Source organism: Protomyctophum parallelum (assembly GCF_964188405.1).
Source record: "Protomyctophum parallelum genome assembly, chromosome: 3".
Taxonomy (NCBI): Eukaryota; Metazoa; Chordata; class Actinopteri; order Myctophiformes; family Myctophidae; genus Protomyctophum; species Protomyctophum parallelum.
In genome coordinates this window covers 31,379,167-31,398,737 of record NC_139698.1, presented here as the reverse complement: position 1 = coordinate 31,398,737, position 19,571 = coordinate 31,379,167, and the positions used below count along the sequence as shown (strand labels likewise).

The 19,571-nt window shown below is 42.0% G+C and overlaps 1 protein-coding gene across 8 annotated transcripts in view; it reads right to left on the bottom strand.

The window, feature by feature from the left end:
• ubr5 (ubiquitin protein ligase E3 component n-recognin 5) overlaps positions 1-18,258 on the bottom strand; it is a 43,790-nt gene extending 25,532 nt beyond the window's left edge. For 7 of the 8 annotated variants that reach the window (XM_083761438.1, XM_083761440.1, XM_083761443.1 and 4 more), the window contains exons 1-15: positions 18,018-18,258; positions 14,184-14,228; positions 13,918-13,999; positions 11,666-11,742; positions 8,761-8,880; positions 7,878-8,208; positions 6,565-6,724; positions 5,748-5,897; positions 3,424-3,635; positions 3,084-3,200; positions 2,618-2,728; positions 2,336-2,490; positions 1,316-1,433; positions 951-1,135; positions 311-420 (exon numbers count right to left, since the gene is read on the bottom strand). In XM_083761438.1, the coding sequence (XP_083617564.1) occupies positions 311-420; positions 951-1,135; positions 1,316-1,433; positions 2,336-2,490; positions 2,618-2,728; positions 3,084-3,200; positions 3,424-3,635; positions 5,748-5,897; positions 6,565-6,724; positions 7,878-8,208; positions 8,761-8,880; positions 11,666-11,742; positions 13,918-13,999; positions 14,184-14,228; positions 18,018-18,079 (2,035 nt within the window). In that variant the 5' untranslated portion in view covers positions 18,080-18,258. The remainder of the gene's footprint in view (positions 1-310; positions 421-950; positions 1,136-1,315; positions 1,434-2,335; positions 2,491-2,617; positions 2,729-3,083; positions 3,201-3,423; positions 3,636-5,747; positions 5,898-6,564; positions 6,725-7,877; positions 8,209-8,760; positions 8,881-11,665; positions 11,743-13,917; positions 14,000-14,183; positions 14,229-18,017) is intronic. The other variant, XM_083761442.1, reaches the window with a different exon arrangement.
• Positions 18,259-19,571: the final 1,313 nt, after the last annotated feature.

Sequence of the window (19,571 nt, the reverse complement as noted above, 5' to 3'; positions counted from 1 at the left end):
ATTGTTTTCGAAGCTATACTTTGGAATGTGGCTAAGCAAGGAAAGTTTGCACTAAAGACGTCAATATCAATATCCACACCTTGCCATATGCTTGACATGATGAAGTGGTAAAAGAACAACTGACAGCACAAAGAGATGTGAAATGACCTGGCTGGGTGTACAGTACAAGCTGATAAAATAAACTGTGTGCCATCTGTTTCAAAGTCAAAGGAGTCATGGAGAGTAAAGAGAAGAGAAAGTGGGTTCTGTGTCTGAGACAGCAAGGCAGAATGCAACAGAGCTGGAGAGTGCAGGAGAGAGGATGACATACTGTAGGGCAGCGAGGCACTGCTAGCAATGGAAGAGGTATCACTGCAGGTGGATGCTGGGGAGGGAGGTGGACCCATTTCAGTCTTCACCAAGTCTGGCTTACTCTCCGTTCTAAGTGGGGGAGGAAACAGGATTATTAGATTTGTTATCCAAGGTTATCGAAGCTTAACGCAGTATAAACACAATGTCATTATACGACAACTTGCTTCCAAAAAAAAAATAATTGTAGAGTGAAGATGGGAACCATACAGGGGGCCAATAAGCGAGCAAGCAGAGACTAATGGATGTCATTTAAAAAAGAATGTTATGTTAAAAAATAGGCTTAACAGAAGAACATCAATCCAAGTTAGACAAGGTCCCTGGGGCTCAGTTGTTCAGCTCACTACTTCTGTTCACAGTAGTGTTAACAGATCCAATGTCTATAACTAGTCTGCACCAGATTGATTTCAGAAGCGTTTTACAGACATGTTGCACTATAGAAATAGAATCGATCCGAATCCTAATCATTTGAAAATGACGTGATCTGCGCCAATTTTAGATCACCCGATGTGATCGGGACAACCCTAAGCAAAATCCATTTTCAATTCAAGAATTTCAAATCCAAGCATGTATTGCTTTTTGCTCATTATAGGGGTACCTACTTTATTTCCTGGGTCTTTGTAGTCTTTTCCATGTTCTTGAGACTCTCTGGTGAGCGCAGCTGGAACCTACAGCTGTCATTCATGTTCCAGACAGACTCCAACAGAACGCCCACCTTAGGGATCCCAGCATTGACAGAAAAGGCCACTGCACCAGCATGATAGAGGGGGTTATTCCTCAAGCACACCTAAGGAAGGAACAAAACAATAGGATGTCAAATTCAAGCCAGCAACATGGTTTTCGTGAAGTGCTGAGCCTGGACCCTGACTAGAAACACCAACAAAGGAAACATCTCAACACTCCCGGGCTAGCAAATAGTGCAGCAACAGTGAAAAGTAAATATATATTTGCATTGCTCCCATTTTACCTGTGTTCCCACGGTGATGTTGGGTATGGAGGAGATGCCAGCACTGGACTTTGGCTTCTTGTTCTTGGCTCTGGCCTTTTCAAGCATCTTTTTCCGTTGACTAAAAGGCACAACTCCCCTGTGGATACAACCAGTGAATTGTAAAAACATGGCTTTGACCTAGCAATTCTTCAGTGTTTACTGCCTAAATAAAAGGGAAATTATTCCAAGGCCACAGTTACACAGTTAATAATAAGGGATCAAAGACTCATCGGTTTCAGACAGCATGAAACCAATAATAGGCCAACATGAGATAATTGCTTTCTAGATCTAGGTTAAGGCCCTTCCACACCAAATAGTCAGATTGCAACAGACTAGCATTTTGTTGTCAGTTCTGCTTATTATAAGCGACTTTGGGCTAGTTTTCCTGTAAAATAGCTTAAATATATTGTTGTGATTGCTTTATTGGTCTTGTTTCTGAAGTGTAGTTGGTTATTTGGGCTAGCTTTCGCGATTCTTTTTTTTTTTTTTTAATGGCTGATGTAATAGGGCTCAAGTGGTTAAACTTGTTGCTACTTTAGTACTTGTTTTCATAGACCTCGTCGCTTGTTAAACACAGAAGCTGGCAACCTCTCTGTAAGACACAACTAAAACAAAACACTGGTAGCATTTTCACGCTAGCTTTGGAGTTGATCTATTGGTAAAGGAATTGAGAGTTGCGATTGAGAATATAGTATTTAGTTCACGTTACACCAGTAGTCAGCCCTGAAACATGACGAGCAGACTAGAGATCCACTCTACAGTGGAGTATATTAGCCCCTCATCACTACAACATGGATAGCGACAGACGGCTCCCGAGGTCGGCAACCGACTGAACATGCTCAGTTCTTCATCATCGGGTTCCGGCGCTTTCAAACTGGCTGACAACCGACCGTCTGTGCCGTCTGGAGCTGCCTTTAGATGCATTTCCCCCAGTCTTGGGCCAATTACATTTCTCATCAGGCTAGCTACTGTATGTAACAAAACCATGTCCTTACTCACCACCAATAGAGGCTACTCTCCAGCTGGGCACAAGTATAGAGAGCACAGGAGTGCAGGGACACAATGCGCTCCCCCTGCAGCTCAGGGAAGGTCTGGGCGCTGTGTTCCAGTTTGGAGGCAACCGTGCTCAGTGTGTCGTCCACCCAGGTCGCTACCTGTAGAGCACAAACGAGTACATACACTTGAATTAAAGGATCAGTGTAGAGGACACAAAGGCAGATCAGACAGCAGAACAGAACATTTTTAAATAAACAATTATAGTTAGTTACGTCAAAAGGCTACCTTGTTGGTCTCTGTGGCTATGGTGGCTCTGATGCTGTTGGCAGACAACAGAGTGATCTTCTCATTAGCCAGACCCAGGAAGGAGACACGTGGGTGATGAATAGAAGGGTTCTGTGGGGACAAATGACAGGAAGAACTGAATCAGCGACTCTTCAATATAAAGGGAGATCAGCCCCTAAGCCATGTGTGCTTCCTAGCCAACTGACGATGACTGACTCTGCAGGATACAGAAGAGTTCAGTAAATACAGGCAGACATCTGGAGTAAAATACCACTTCATCTCTCAGAAAGAATTTCTACACATTTAGAGCTACACAATCTCTGGCTAATCAAATAGGTCTGGCCTAGGGCATATAACCAGCCTCCGTCTTAGTAACTAGATATTGCTTTTTCCTCATATTTGTCTTACTCTTCTTCACTAAATTGTGTTAGCATCATTCTGCCAAAACATAATACAATTCTCCCACCTGTGTGTTTCTGTAAGGTTCAGGTTCACTCCATTTCCACTGGTAGAGTTCTCCTTTAGAGCTGACAGCTACCAGCTCAGAGTACAAGGCCCCAATGCTTACAAACTTCACACCATCCTGGGGAGTAATTAGGAGTAAATTACAACATCTCAGTCAAATGTGTTGCTAAATACTTTCCAAACGTATCCAAATCTTGGCTTCAAAAATAAAGAAATAAATCCCAAAACTTGGCTTCAGGAGATGAGTGTAATAATTCACTAACATGTAGCATCCATTCAACACAATGTATCAACAAAACTACAGCACTGTGTGTAACCATAGCTCCTCCTTATACTCCCACCTTGTCAGGCCACCACTGGAGTTCCTCTCCCAAGGAGACGGGGCTCTGCACCGGGATGCTCTTCTTGTCCAGGCTGGGCTCACCCTCGCGGCTGGTGGAGCCTCGCTCTGTGTCGAACGAGGCCCCATCCAACCACCGCCTCTCGCGTAACCTCAACACTGATTCACGCTCACGCAACAGCTCTGAGTCACGCTCTAAGGGGAGAAGGAGAACTGGTATGCAATAAGGTCACACCAGTGGGATAAAAGTAAGCCACTCTCTGGGAAAGACCCGTAAACAGATTTTAAAGAGTAGATAGATAGAGAAATAGAAATTGATTTTGTATTATTTCTTTTTAGAAATTACTAAACTACAGATTGAGAGTGGGGAATCTAAATTCTGCACACTCACATGTCAAAATGCGAGGTAGAGGAGGAAGTGGATAGACAGAAAAAAGGCATGCATGTGTGCTTAGAGTGGGCTAGGCATGTTTTCTCCCATAATAGTTGTTAGGGTCTCTGATAAAACAGGAAGACATAGCGGGCCTTTCTCAGAGGGCTCACAGTATGTTCTACAGTCATGCAGTACACAACAAACATTCACATAAAAAAGAAATGGGTAAAATAATTGGAGAAAGGGCAAACTACAAATTTCGTTTTTTAGTTTGACTTCACTAAACTAATGTGTTCATAAATATATCATGTACAATATAAAATGTTGACTCCAAAACACTTTATGAACATCTGTTGTTTGAAAACTGTTACCACTTGATCTCCACCGGGCTGTCTGTGTGTGTGTGTGTGTCTGTCTGTCTGTCTGTCTGTGTGTTTGTACACAAACCAAGGCAGTCAATTGCTAAATGTATCATCCAATCTGTGATTGTTATCGACCGATCAGGCGTCAGGAGAAAAACCCTGATCAGAGCACCTAGTAGACCGTTTTGTTCTATACCGCTACGCTACTGTAGCCAGCATGAGATAACACAGCTTGCCACTACTGCAACAGCGGTCGAAAGTTAATATGAAAGACACACATTGTGTAACAACAACCGCATGATTTTCATATGGTACAATTTTAAGTTTAGCCAAGATCATGCGTTTATTCCAGCTGTTCATGTTTTGTTCATTTCCTACCAGCACCAGGACAACAAAATAGATCATTATGACATTGTTTAAAACTTCTAATATTAGTTAAAGTTAATATTAAGGTAAGTCGACCTACTGGAAGTCCAGTTTTTTAAACAAACTTAAAAGCAAAACTATTGATTGATTGAAAAAGTAATCATATTTCTAGACCCAATTGTCCACTTTTAAATATGCTGTATATATATTATTTTTTTTCATTAATAATCTGTGCAAGCATCCCTCCAGGCTAAGGGATAACCGTCCCACTATCAACTAACCATTTACAATGTTCCTGTCTCTCTACTTTATGGGATGTAGCAGAACTAGCCAGTTAATGCAGACAAATAAGTCAGCAAGTGCAAGCAGGCAATATACAATAAAATATTTTAAACACCAAAACCCCCAAGTAACAATGTCTTAATGCAACACACACACACACACACACACACACACACACACACACACACACACACACACACACACACACACAATTCAGTCAGAGCCATCAGTAAGACAAAAAAATGGAGGGATGTGTATAAAGCAAGTGTGTGCCTAGGGCTGTCATGGTATGGAATTATCACCACCGCAGTGAAAAAGCTACATGGCCCAGTAACAACTAAATTCTGCGAATGCAGTGCTCTGTTTCGTGACTTCATCAAGAGCAAAGGCTGCATGAAATCTCGACATTCATCGTTTCATGTATCCTGGGTGACCAGGCTGGTTTTCAGATTAATGAGGACTATTAAAACAGCATCTGCTGGATTCAAATGTGTCAATCACCAATTTCTGTGTAACACCGGCAGATATTCAGCAGATATTACTTTGACAGTTTGACACAAGCTTGGTTCATTACATCAAAACAATCAGGCATAAAATAAACAATGAAAGATGTTAACCACTTCAACTAATAAGCCTGCTGGTCCCTTTAATTTTTATTCGTTTGATAAATCTGCCTGTCAGTTTGACATGCTTTGTCCGCATGTTCTATAAACAAATTCTCTTTTTTGTTAGGTCAATTTGGACAAATTCCCAGGAGGATGTTTGTTTACAGTTTGCCCCTGCAAACATAATTGACACACAGGAATTAACAATCAGCACCTTTATGACATCCCTTCCACCAACCACTGCCCCATTCCGTTTCATACACACGCAAATACCTAAAAACAAACACACAATCGCAATGTTCCTGCCTTTCCTCACTGGTCAGAGTTGATGGGTTACCTCTGGATGATCCCAGGCGGGACAGCGAGGATCGTCTGAAAGAAGGGTAGCCAAAGTAACTGATGTCCTCCGAGAACATGGCGTCAGCATCGATTATAACACTGGGATGAGCCGAGTGGATGTCAGCATCCAACAGGGACATCAAGTCCTCTATAAGGAATAAACACACAAAACACAATATTTTCTTATTAGTTGTTCAGGTCTGGTGTATCCTACTATAAATGCACCATGTCTCTGTGTGTGTGTGTGTGTGTGTGTGTGTGTGTGTGTGTGTGTGTGTGTGTGTGTCTGCGTGCATGTGTGTACGGTTGTAATGCACGTAACTCGAGAATGATGTACTACTTTTCAGTCAGTTTACACTCTTCACACACAGGCAGACAGATACAGAGATCTCCATGTCGGACACAGACAGACAGTTAAAATGGGTGCTATGACAACAGGTATTGCATACTACAGATATCTCCATATACAGTGTGGGCACAAAAGGGACACAGACAGATAGTTAAAACGGGTGCTATGACAAGTTGACAACGGGTATTATTAGGTTCCCAAGTTGCATTGTTCCCAAGTAGGCCGATGGCCGACGGGCACGTACAGGTCTAGTACCAAGAATTATTCTAGATGGAAATGACCATCTACTGATCAACATAAAGAAATAAGATGACATTTTTAAATGCATAATAAGCATATTCCTATGTAATACAAATTTCACATCCAAGTATTTTAATACATGACGAAATTAGCTTGTGGTTGCTTTCATAACCCAAAGGTAAGGAAACAAATTTCGCCAAAATTATTCATAATGTTCCAAACAAACCTCCAGGCAGGTAGGATTCGCTGGCTGTATCATCTCCATCATCACCATCTTCGTCATCACGACTCAGCAGGTTGTTGACTGCAAGGTTAACGTCCAGGTTGGTCCTCTGGAGCTCCCGGATGATCACACTCCTGGACTTACCCTGGAGGACCACTTGGGCCTGCAGCGAGTGGAACCCAACATAAGCACTCCAACCTTGACATAACATTAAACACTTATATTATACCCTATACTTTGTTAGCCATGGTCTCCCAGCGGGAGACCATGGCCAACAAAGAAAAAAACTACTTGGTCCACTCATTTTCTCCCTCTACATCAAATATCTTCCAGCTGAAAACAGCTTAATCTACAAGCTCATAGCACATCGTAACACATTGCGAACTGCAATTTTGCTCCACAAGCTTGCAAAACACAAAAGAAAAGCCAGTAAAACCCCATAAGTAAAGATAGCAGATGCCTTGAATTCCCAACAGTTGAGCTGATTTTTTTATTGTGATCTTGCCTTCATCTAGTCCATCTCCTAAGCTCTACAAAAGCAGCAAGAACACAGAGGCTAGGGTTTGAAAAGAGATTAAGGGCATTTCATTTCAGTGGAGGCGTCATGCGAGTACAAGATTAACATGTCTCTGAGAACATGAGTCTGAAATTCTACAATGCAAGGATAGAAATGGGTCTCATGGTCGCAGCAAACGTATTTCCTGTAGGCGGAGATGACATATCTGCGTTGTAAACTTGCAGGTCTTCTACTACATTGAATGGTAGAGTGACTGATGTTAGTCTGCTCAACGTTACTCTTTTACATGCTTTTTCACCAACACTAACTTTACAAAGATGCCCAAAACATCGGGATGAACCTGTGTAGTTCATGGCTGCTCCAACAGTAGTGGCAACATTCAACTTTGTCAAAAAACACACTGCGGTGGTTGAGACCAGAGCCATAGAGTCTTAACCAATACCCAATCTTAGCTGCCTTGTATTCATACAACAGAATGTTTGGGTATTGGGTAAGACTGACCTACAGGAAATAAGTTTGCTGCGACCATGAGACCCGTTTCTGAATTCGTCTATACACTAGGTTTAATTTTAATCTGTATTGGAAATCAATTGTTGGCTGGGCATAGTAGCATTTGGTCCAACTGCACAAACAAAAATAACAAATCACATGTTTATACGTATAATGGGGGAAACTGAATTAAAATAAAATAAACCTCACTGAACATACAAGCAATGTTTACATAGGGAGGAAACGTGTAATAAAACAATATAAAAAAGCCTAAAGAAAACAAACTGTTTAATAATGTGGAAACCTGTACCTGGGAGATAAGCTCCTCTGGGATGACAGAGGCTGGGATGACAGGCTGAGGCTGGCTACCCAGGAGGCCTGAGCCACGGTCCCTCCCAGTGCGGATAACCCTGGTCTGCCGACGAGAGTCACGGGCCGCTGTCGAGGACCTGCCCGAGGTACCTCCTCCCCCTCCTCCTCCTCCCCCTCCTCCGCCGCCTCCTCCTCCTCCGCCACTGCCTCCGCCTCCTCCTCCTCCTCCACTACTGCTGCCACCTGCTCCTGCTCCTCCTCCTCCTCCTGCACCTCCTCCACTCCCACCGCCTCCACTGCCTCCATTTACACCAGAGCTCCAGCGACTCCTGTTACATACAGCACAAGGCCAGTCAGATGAGTGTGCCAACAAAACCATCTGACTAACAGGAGAAACTCAAACACACATCTGTGTACACTGGGATTTAGCCTTGTGACAGCTGGCTGAGACAGAACAGGGTACACTCAAGAGGTTTCATAATAGCAAGACTTTAAACGTAACACAGCAGTTATATGGCTGCAAATTCCAGAATTTAAATAAATAAATTTCCAAATATGGGCCAGATAACTTAAACAGAAAACAGCTTGAATTTATTTTTTAGAATTGCATTGGAAATAAATTTTCATGTTTAAACCTCCACTTAAAGATTTCAGTTTTGCATGTTCCGTCTTCTGTTTTACATCAGCAGTACATCAATATGAAAACCAGTTTCCCCATTTTGAGATCATTGCCACTCAGTGTCCACTGTGGGTTTATAATCATTGGCCCCATGATTGGGAAACAAACCCTAACCATCGCAGCTTTATTGCCATGCTCTACACATTATACCTTACAGGACCAGAGGGTTTGTTTTCCCTCTGCTGACCCTGCCAGAACTTACCCAAGGGTGTTGCCTGCCAGTCTGCCCAGTGTGTCAGAGCCAGACAGGAACCAGGGAGGATCACTAGTCCTGCCTGGTCTGGAGCTCCTTCCTGTCCCTGAACCACTGCTCAACTTTGAACTGGAAACAAAAGATGGGAGATCGGTTACAGACCTACAAAAGGTCCCACACAGACGAACCAAAGAAATGTAGGTAAACAAAAAACTTTAAATAAAAACGCAAGACGTTTTTGTCAATTACCACCCCGCACATTCTTTTTGGGCTTGGTTTCTTTTGAATGTTAAATTGTGAAACATTAGGGTTTTTTTGGAGACTAGCATGGCAACACCCTTGGGAATCTGAATTGGCTGCAACTCATTCCTTCTTCCAAAACATAGAACTTGTGGTTTTGGGGATGCAATTGCTTTCTCCTAATAAGTGAAATAACTACACCTCTATCCCATCTATCGCATTCTCTCTCTCTCCCTCTACAGTCTACACACTTTATTTTTATTAAATTTGCATTTAATTTTGTCTCTTTCTGAACTATGTACTTAGCAATAGCTGTCACTTAGCAGGTCATAAGGTCAAAGGCAAAATGGCAGTGAAAAGAAAGAAATAATCTCTAACCTCTGAATAAATAATCAAGGACAAAATAGTGTACAACAACTTACTAGGAAAACAGTGTACCACGGTCTAGGCTGATCATCATGACTTAGGCTACTTTCACAGGGCTTGACATTAACTTTTTGAGGCACTTGTCCTTCAGACAAGTACATTTTCCATTCACTTGTCCGGGCACAAAAGTCACTTGTCCGGAGCACGAGGCACAATATCTGACTCAAAGTCTTAGGAATTAATTACTGGGTGAGTATACACGCAGTGCTACAAGTTTACATGCTGATGTGGTCAGTCTGCTAACTGCTCTGATAGGACTGATATATGGCTGTGTATTCGGTATTTGGAAAACATGAAATGTATGTAAGATTACAGACATTCTAGGGCTATTAACAATATTGTAAAGGTAATTAGGAATGAGCGTCACAGAAAAAGCAAAACCAAGAGTCACTTGTCCAACGGACAAGTAAAAATTGAATGCCCTTGTCCGGGAAGATTTAATACTTGTCCTGGACAAACCTTAATGTCAAGCCCTGTTCCCAACAAAACAGTGCATTCATGTAAATTTCATCCTTTTGCAAATTTGCAGGACAGAGAAAACAGGGGATTGAATTATTCATAAGTTAATATAAAGAACACAAATTAAACATGCAATGAACAAGCTGGAGCATACGATGTAACTTGTATTTGCCATTCTTCAGAGAGTACAAAGAGAGTATGACTTGTTTGGTAAGATGTCAAACTTTCCCAATTGAAAATCTGCAGTGCTCTTTTCCATAGGCTTCCCGGCAACCCACAATGCTGCTGACTGCAAAGCTATTACCATCTGAAACCGTCTCATTTTCTTTTTAAAGTTTGTGCCAGGCAACAAAACATGTGCTCTGCAGAAAAGCTTAGACCAAGCGGCTCCATTAGTCTACAGTCTTCTACAGCCTTCACATGCATGCTTAACAGCTAGAGAGGCCTTGAAAAAACCTTTAAATCACTGTTGGATGCTGCTCTGCTGGCAACATGTATAGGGCTATCAAAGAGTCATTCACCAAAAAGACATGCTCAACGTCACAGCCAACACAAACCCTAGCAACTACTGAAAAGCATTCCATAAAAAGAAATGAAACGCATAACACAGATATTTAGCAATATAAATGACTTCCCAAAAGCCTTTTTCTAGTGTACTCTAGGTATACCATTTACCTAGGTGGTCTAGTAGTTAGTTTTTGTTTGGCCCAAAGAACAGCAGTGGGGGAAATGTTTTCCTATTGGTAAAACAAAGGCATTGGCTCCTACAATAATGTAAGACTGGCCTTGAAAAGTAGTGTAGGCTATACGGTGCTGCGTTGCTACTTGGCTATAGTGTCATGACTCTTTAGTTGACTGGTTAACGTACGTGCCATTGGAATGGGGAACCCGGGTTCGCCTCCCGGCCGAGGCTACATTGGTGGCAGCGGTGTGTTTGGGTAACCTCTACAAGTATGTTCCCAGGCGGCACAGACCTTAACCTGGGTAGTCGACAGCCCAAACAGTCTCACTCCCTGGGGCGGAGGTCCCCCCAGTCAGTCGAGCCTGGCTCCTGGCTGGCGCGCGTGGACGCGCTTCCAGTTGGGGGGGGGGGGGGACGACTGTAGGCTATACGGTGCTGCGTTGCTACTTGGCTATAGTGTCATGACTCTTTAGTCGACTGGTTACCGTACGTGCCATTGGAATGGGGAACCCGGGTTCGCCTCCCGGCCGAGGCTACAGTAGCTTCTGCTCCATAATCTCAACAGATTACTGAAGCAATATTTCATTCCAACAGCCACATGCTAGAGCAGATATACTGTAAGCCAATTATATAGAACTGTGATGTATACACAATTGACTATCACAGTGAATAGATAGGAAAAGTGTGTATTATTTTAGAATAGAGATGTCCCGATACCAGTATCGGCAACATGTCTGATCTGATATGCTCTTATTTGGTCGTATCGGAATCAGCAAGTACGCCAGTCTAAGCACCGATCCAAATCCGATATGGGTTGACTGCCTGTGGCAGGTAAATAAAACAAAACAAAAAGTCAGAGCACACAACACGAGATACAAGTCTGAACAGTGAACACCAAAGAAAACATGCCATATATATATATATATATATATATATCTCTTATGATCAAAACTCAGGACACAAGTGTGAAAGTCAAATCACAGCAGCCAGCCACCAGAAGTAAGCCCAAGCATGCCAGGTTCAAGACATACCCTGTACCCTCTCTTCCAAAAGAAACAAGATATAAAACCCATTTCTGGGAAGAAGCACAACATAAAGACGTCTCACCCATCATTGCCGTCCGGTTTGCTCAGCTCCAGGCGATCTGGCTGGACAGCAAAGCTGATTCTACACACACGCCCATCCTGAAACAGATATCATTTTTGGTGCATTTAGATGTTAAAGGTAGCGAATTGAAAGCATAAAAGGTGCTTTAAGTTATTCTTTGTTAAAAAGGTTAAAGCTCTAAATTCAGATATCACTCAATTAAAGGTATATTCAGTGATTTCACTCAAAAAACCTTAGGTTTCGTTTTTGGCTGTGGGACCCAACCTTTCGTCCAATCAGGATAGAGAGTCAAAAACGAAACCTAAGGTTTTTTGACCCCCAGGGGTTAACTGGGGACAGGGAGGAACTCCTTATATGGCCAGCACACTCTATAGTAGGGAGGATTATCACAACAAAACAAAAAAATAAGTGATATTTGAATTAAGTGAAATCACTGAATATACCTTTAAACAGGAAATTAAATGTCATTCATTTTTTCACCACTTAAAATTTCACTTGAGTCCCCTCTCCTGATTGGATCAATTGGTTGTCATAGGTATGCTGAGCTAAGATTTGACTAAAGAGCGGAGACCCATGTTACTGAATCACACTCTAGTCTACAGTAACAGTAGCAATATCTGCTATAGAGCTATTCAACAACACCCAACAGTAAAGCAGTATGTATTCTCAGTTTGTCACACCTTATGCCCTTAATAGAATAATGTGTTTGTTAACCAAGCAGCCAAATTTGTATGATTATGATGATAATATTGTCAAGTAAGTAGTTTTATCATGATAAAACACAGTACAGTAGAGCAGTAGCTCTTTCTGGTCTGGACGCTGGGGGCATGTCCCCTGAAGCTCACCGTGTTGATTTCTCAGAATGGCCCTGGGTTCTGGAAGTGTGTGTCGTGTGGTGTAACACCATGACTGTGATGCCTGTTCTGAACTTCTGATCACTCGCTTTCCCCTAAGTCGGTTTGTGTTGTAGTGCTTGCATTTGCCAGAATAGAGACCAATGCCTAATTTATGCTCTGTCAAACGACGATGTTGGTGTTGCATGGCACAGAATGCGTTGTGAGTTTGTAGATCAGCTATTTTCTCAACGCTTCACACAAGTATAAATTCTGGCTACAATGAAGCTCAAGTGACCGTCATTGCAATACAAAATAAATAAAGGCTGCCAATATGCAAGTTTCCACCAGCACACCCTGTGTGAAGGGCCCATTATACAGGGGTATTAATAGGGCCAGAGCTTGGTTTGATAACAGCACAGTAGTGACTCAAGTATGGTTACAGTATGACATCATGGCTACAGTTGCATCAAGTGATGATTTCAGCTCCACCCGCAAATATATAAATCAGATATCGTATATAAACATTTTAAGTTGTGTAACTCCACAATTCAACAACATATAGTTGCCAGAATGACGTTTTCAGCAATTACTTTTTAAGATGTATTTAGAAGCCAGTTCTACCACTGGCTTGAACATCGCTTTTTTTCTGACAAGCCTGACATTACCTTGCAAAAAGGTCAAAAGACTTGACTCAGATTGAGTGTACCAGAATGGGTGCATGGGCAAAACACTGACAAGCACTTAGAGCAGAGAAAATGCCATAACGTACATCATGAAACTAAAACGAATCAAATCCTATGTCTTCAGTATGTATGATTGATCTCTGTGATAAGAATGTTACTGGGCCTTGGAGGTAATGAATGAGACAACCCCTTGCAAGTTGCAACCTTGCAAATTATTCTCATTATAAACATGCAACTATGGAATAAGCTATAATATACCAAAATATGCCCAGAATGTGGTGCTGCTGGGAACCAGAACAAATCCTTGTTGATATACAGTAACAGTACATATACCATTTATTCTCGTTTCAGTCATGGACCAGATAAGACACATACAGAGGTCAATGACTGTAACATATCTTTTTCCTGATTAAAGGGAAACTTTGAAGTTTTTAGCCTGAATCCCATCATTCTATTATTATGAGACATGCGTCTCAAGAGCTCACTCCAGAGCGGGCCGTTCGATTCACTGACAATGTAATTGATCGATTCTTGATCCCCATCCTAAGATGCGATGTGTCATGTTGTGAAATAATCATTATAATGATTTGAAGTCATATCACCTAGAGTCCTAGACCTACCCCTGAGCCTGGCACTGGCTAAACGACACCAACCTAAGTAAAGCATAATTTTACATCGTCTCCCACAATAGAATGATGTGATTCTGATTAAAAGTTGTTACATGTAGGATTACCTCAAGGAGAAACCCAGCATGGTTTGGTCCAACCACACATTGTTTCAGAGTGGCCTGCTCCAGCAGACTAAGGTGTGGATGACTACATTGGAAAACACAGAGGATTGATTTATTGAATACTTTGTTTTCTATTCTGGTCCTATATATTAAATTCATCAACATGGCATCAAATAAAACGTTAGATAATAAAAAGGATAGTCTTCTTTGGGCACATCATTCTTGAACAAAACAGCATATAACTGGTCACCATAGCAACAAGGGCTCACCTGTTATAGTTGTATTTGTTGAGTTTCTCTGAGACTTCACGGAGCCTGAAAAGGTGAGGGAAAACGTTCAGTGACAAGCTAAAGCCATTTTTATTAACATTAAAATAAAGTTCAAGAGTTTAGAATCCACCACGGGCACGGTGCATGTGGCTTTGTCGGACATCTATGCATACACAATTGGCCCGTGTTCAGGGGAGGGAAGGCGGGCTGGGAAGGTGATATTGGCCATTGCACATACTCCTACGGGCCGGGGCAGCACCCGTCAGCAGCGAGTGTTGAGTGGGAGGAGTAGGACGAAGGCCCTACGTCCTCGTCACTAGTGGCAGGTGAGTCAAGAATTGTCTACAATAAATAAAAAGTCACACCCATGTGAAGTGAGGGGCGCTAATATATTAAAGTCTAACTCATGTTGATTAGGTGATGTAAAACAAACAGTGACATAACAAACATTAAATTCTCTTGATTGTTAATGGCATTTAATGTTTGTGTTAGGGACAAGATGATGTAAATTTTCCCTTCATTGTCAATGGCGTTTTTAAGACAAACATTGAACTAAAAACAAACATTAAACCTGTATATAGGAGGGGCTAGCTCCCCTCAAAAATACAAATAAAATCACACTTGAGTGAGGGGCGCACTTTATCATCATACATCACATTCCGCGCTCAGCCAATCAAATCATTTCCGTGGTACACAGACACAAAGCTGAGCATAGGAGGGGAATGTCCAAGAGTTGCCATGATGACTTTCACAAAGTTTTACATCAATTCGGAATTCAATTTCAAACGCTGATGTTTCTCACATATCACAATAAGCAGACTGTCATGTGTTTTTCATTTAAAAAACAATTGTAAAAATGTCTTACTCAGACAGGAAATGCAGATAATTTAAAATCAGCAGTACATAATCAAGCCAACTAAATAAGTACTAGTGGCATCTGACTGCCAATTACTTTTAATTGCTTATTCCATTAGGGAATTAATGATCACAGGAATCACAAAACATCAATTCATATATGGCCACAAGAAACTACACTATTTATGCCAGAACATGGCAAAGGTAATATGTAAGCTATGTTATAAGACGTCTATTAGAGTAACGTAGCCTGGCTCCGGCCCCAAATCGCTACCAATAAAAAATATGGTGATTCTGGGTCTGTACACTTTTCCAACCAGTCATTGGTCAGACATAAAGAAAACGGCCGGATTAAGGTTGGCGAACATGCGTTACAGTTGGTGACTGGATTAAAGTTGGCGAACATGTGCTGCTCCATGCTTGCAGTTATGGTTAGGTTTTGACAAACTAGGCAGGACAGGTCAGGTCAATATCCTGTCATATAGACAGAAAGGGCAAGTACTGCCGAGGCAAGTACTGCTGAGGCTCTTGACTGACTACACAACGTAATGCACAAGTTTGACACCTGCCAGTGCCACTGCAAGGCAAGAGTGTTGGCCTGGGCCATGGCTCAGTGGTCTAGGCACCTTGGCTGGTAATCCAGTCTGGCAGTGTTCGACTCCCGATCCTGGCGGCCTTTACTGCATGTCTCCCCCCCCACCCCCCCCATCTCTCTCCCCATTTCCTGTCAGCCTACTGTCTGTCCCTCCATAAAAAATATAAAATAAAGGCGAAAGCCACGAAAAAATACATTTAAGAGTGTTTGTCAGCTCTCTACAGTGAAAGCATGAAGGTAATTATTATAAACATCCATTGTCTTTATATTACATTGTTATGGAAGAGAAAACAAATACCTTGCTCCCTCCAATTATTAAAAACATGTAGATACTAGGTAGGTACTAGGTACCATCATGAACACAGTCAAATGAACAACTATTGTAAACAAGTTTTTTTCCCACCAATAAAAGCTATTTATGTTTTTCTGTAGGCAACATAAAATCCCTTTGTCAACACTGACCCCAGCATTTTCGTCCCCTAGAATAGCCATATCCAACTTCCAAGTGAAGGAGACAGAACCCTATACTACCCAAGCAGACAGCAGGTAAGAGCAGCAAATGACTTAAAGTATGCCGGTCAGTTGACCACTATCCTTACCTGTGATGTAATAAATAGGACTGCCATTTACTAATAAACAGTAATGATTGTGACATGTATCTGTGTTGGAATAACGAGATGGTACATCAAGGTTTTTTCCCTAATAAAGAAACTTGAATCACCAAACAGCACTTCAAATTCACTGTGAATATAGGGGTACACCACATTAAAGGGCTGGGCAAGAAGAGGCATTTAGCTACAATGAAACCATTACACTGCAAAGAAATGCTGTTCTATCTGATGTGTTAAAATAGCCATTAGCTAGGTCAAGGGAACCACACGTTGAGGAAATGTGACTGGATAGTTATCCCAAGCATATACTAGCCTCGGAAACCCAGACGTTTTAGATGGGAGCACTATTATTTTAGATAAAAGCACTCATCGGCTTTGACAACTGCAAGTTCCTCTGTGGGTATAAGAGGAGGGGGCTGGCAGCACATGGTGAGTGGTGACCATAGGACTTGCATGTGTGCAGTGGCATGCATGCATGCCTCAGGATAAACCAGCCATGACCCCCTGCCCAAGGGGAATGATGGGTATTAATTAGCTAGTGCATTAGGTCTTTTAAACGAAAGCACAAGGCAAATTCCAGTCGATCTGTCCAGTTAGTGACACTGTGAAATCACACAATGAACAGCAAGGGGCTTTCAACTATTGGCCTGCTTTTATCTCAAGGTCACTCTAGTCTACACTTTACTACTTCTCAACCTCTTTGTCTTAAAGTAGAACAGCCCATTAATAAGTTCAATCTCAATGGATGATATAAATAGGTTTATTATAAATCATGTCAAAATACAGGTCACATACCGGTACAACATTTAAAATACAGGGAAGATATCAATCACGTATGATGTGCTCCCGATGTATTATATTTCTCACTCTGCGTGATAACGTTATAGCGTAGTTTTACTACCAGTAACCAGACTAACCACATTGCATCAGCTTGTTATAGCTACATTTTGGCAGTATTACAGGGCAAGTGATTAATTGAACAATCAACCCATATATAAGTTATTACACTCTGATCATTCCCATCGACAACAAAACAGCTGCACAACACAATGGGATGCGTTTGAGTTGCGGTGTGCTTATCCAATTGTATTTATCATCACACCGTGGCGTGCATACATTTAACTAGTAGTGACATTAATAACAATCGTGACATTTTTAGAAATTGCCAATACAGCAGCAACGCGAGGCCTCTCAGTTTCGAAATCCCCGTGTAACTTAAAATGCAAATACAAATGCAAAGGGAAAAAACAAACATTCGGCGATGATGACACGAGTGTGCTGGGCTAACGTTAGCCTGCTAGCATTAGCATCGGGTAGCGGCTGACGTTCACTAGTTAATTGATCTAGATGCTCAACAAAGGACTCCCATAACAAACGCCGATGCATACACAACAGTGGAATAGGTAGAAACATGACGCATCGTTATAAAGCTGTCGTTGAATACGTTAAAAGCCCCCTCTCTCCACCCAACCCCCCCACCCCGCATTGTCCAGCTCAACTTTGACTGTGGGCCACTGAATGCTAGCAGAGCTGGGACTGTTTAGCTAGCATCCAAGCTAACGAACGGAGAGATTGTTCAAGATGCCGGGGCCCCTTGTTTCAGCCCCAAGGGGGTCGCGAAAAATCATTTCAATTCATATCCGCGTACATGACAGCGTCCATAGTTGATAAACACGCCGTTGTTCGCCGTGCACCGCACCCAGCACGCGAATATTGATTTAAAACATACCCCCCCCCCCCCTTACCCCCCCTCCTGTCGCCCGCAACACATACCTGTCATTCAGCTGATCCTCGGTCCCGGGCAACGGGTGAACCACGAAGTGTATGGATGTCATGGGCCCAATCAAAGATTACACACAATAAACGTGTGAAATGTGTGGAGATTGTTGTTTTTCCGATTACTGTGTATATGCGGACTCATAGGAATCTACAAAGACGATAAAATCCCCGAGTTTAGATCCACAGCCTCCTCACCCACATGCCGCCATCTTAACTCTACCAACTGCTTCTTCTTTCTGTGTTGATTAGCGCACACATGTAATCTCGCGTGGCCAGACCTTCGTCTCGTGAAGCGAGCGATGTTCGATGCTTCGTCGTACGACGGTGTCGCGCGCCGAAAACAGCCGAACCACAAGCTCACAACGCGTCGCGACGCGACGAGTTGTAGAGGTTATAGATCGTCTATTTTGGGACGGGAGCTAAGGACGGGAGCTTGGGACCGAGGCTAACATGTATGCGATGCGGCCCAACCGCTGCGTAGCCTGCGTTTACTGGTTGGTTGGAGGGTTGGACCAAACAGGAAGTGTGTGAATGGGATTGGTTGCGTGAAGAGAAGATCTAATGGAACATCAAAATACTGTACATGCACATTGCACACACACACACACACACACACACGCGCGCGCACACACGCACGCACGCACGCGCACACACACACACACACACACACACACACACACACACACACACACACACACACACACACACACACACACACACACACACCGAGATCTTTCTTCTGATACGACACATCCTACTGTACTGTACGTCTATAATCACGATCTATATGCTCGTGTATTGATTGATTGATTGAAGAATGTATTAACAGTTGTATTACAGACAGTAGGCTATACATTTCAAGCACAAACTCAATACAAAGACTTTTAACTGAGGACGACACCTAAAGCATTACACTTTTTAAATGTTTTGAACATGGTGGACCCCTATTGGTCCACCATGTTCAATTCATCATAACATTTAGGGACGTACATACATACACTTCTATATAATCAAAAAATCACACCTGTGTGAAGTGAGGGCTAATATATTAAAGTCTAACTCATTTTGATTAGGTGATTTAATGGTGATGAAACAAATAGTGACAAAACAAACATTAAATTATCTTTATTGTTAATGGCATTTAATGTTTGTGTTAGGGGCAAGATATGATCGACGTAAATCTATGGAAAAAAGGGGTCAACCTCAAACAAATTGCAACAGAAACTTTTTTTGTTTCATAAATATGTTAGTAATAATTTATATATAACCAAATAAATCCCAGTGGTGGAACATATTGAAAATAGACCAAATTCACATTGACACCCGTGGCATTTATACCACACAGTTAAAGTTAAGAATCAACAGTTCCTATTTTGGGGTTTAGTAATACAAAAATCACACCTGTGTGAAGTGAGGGGCACTAATATATTAAAGTCTGACTCATGTTGATTAGGTGATGTAATGGTGATGTAAAACAAACAGTGCAAACACAAACATGAAACTCTATCAACAATAAAGTGACAATATGACGTAAATGACACATTATGA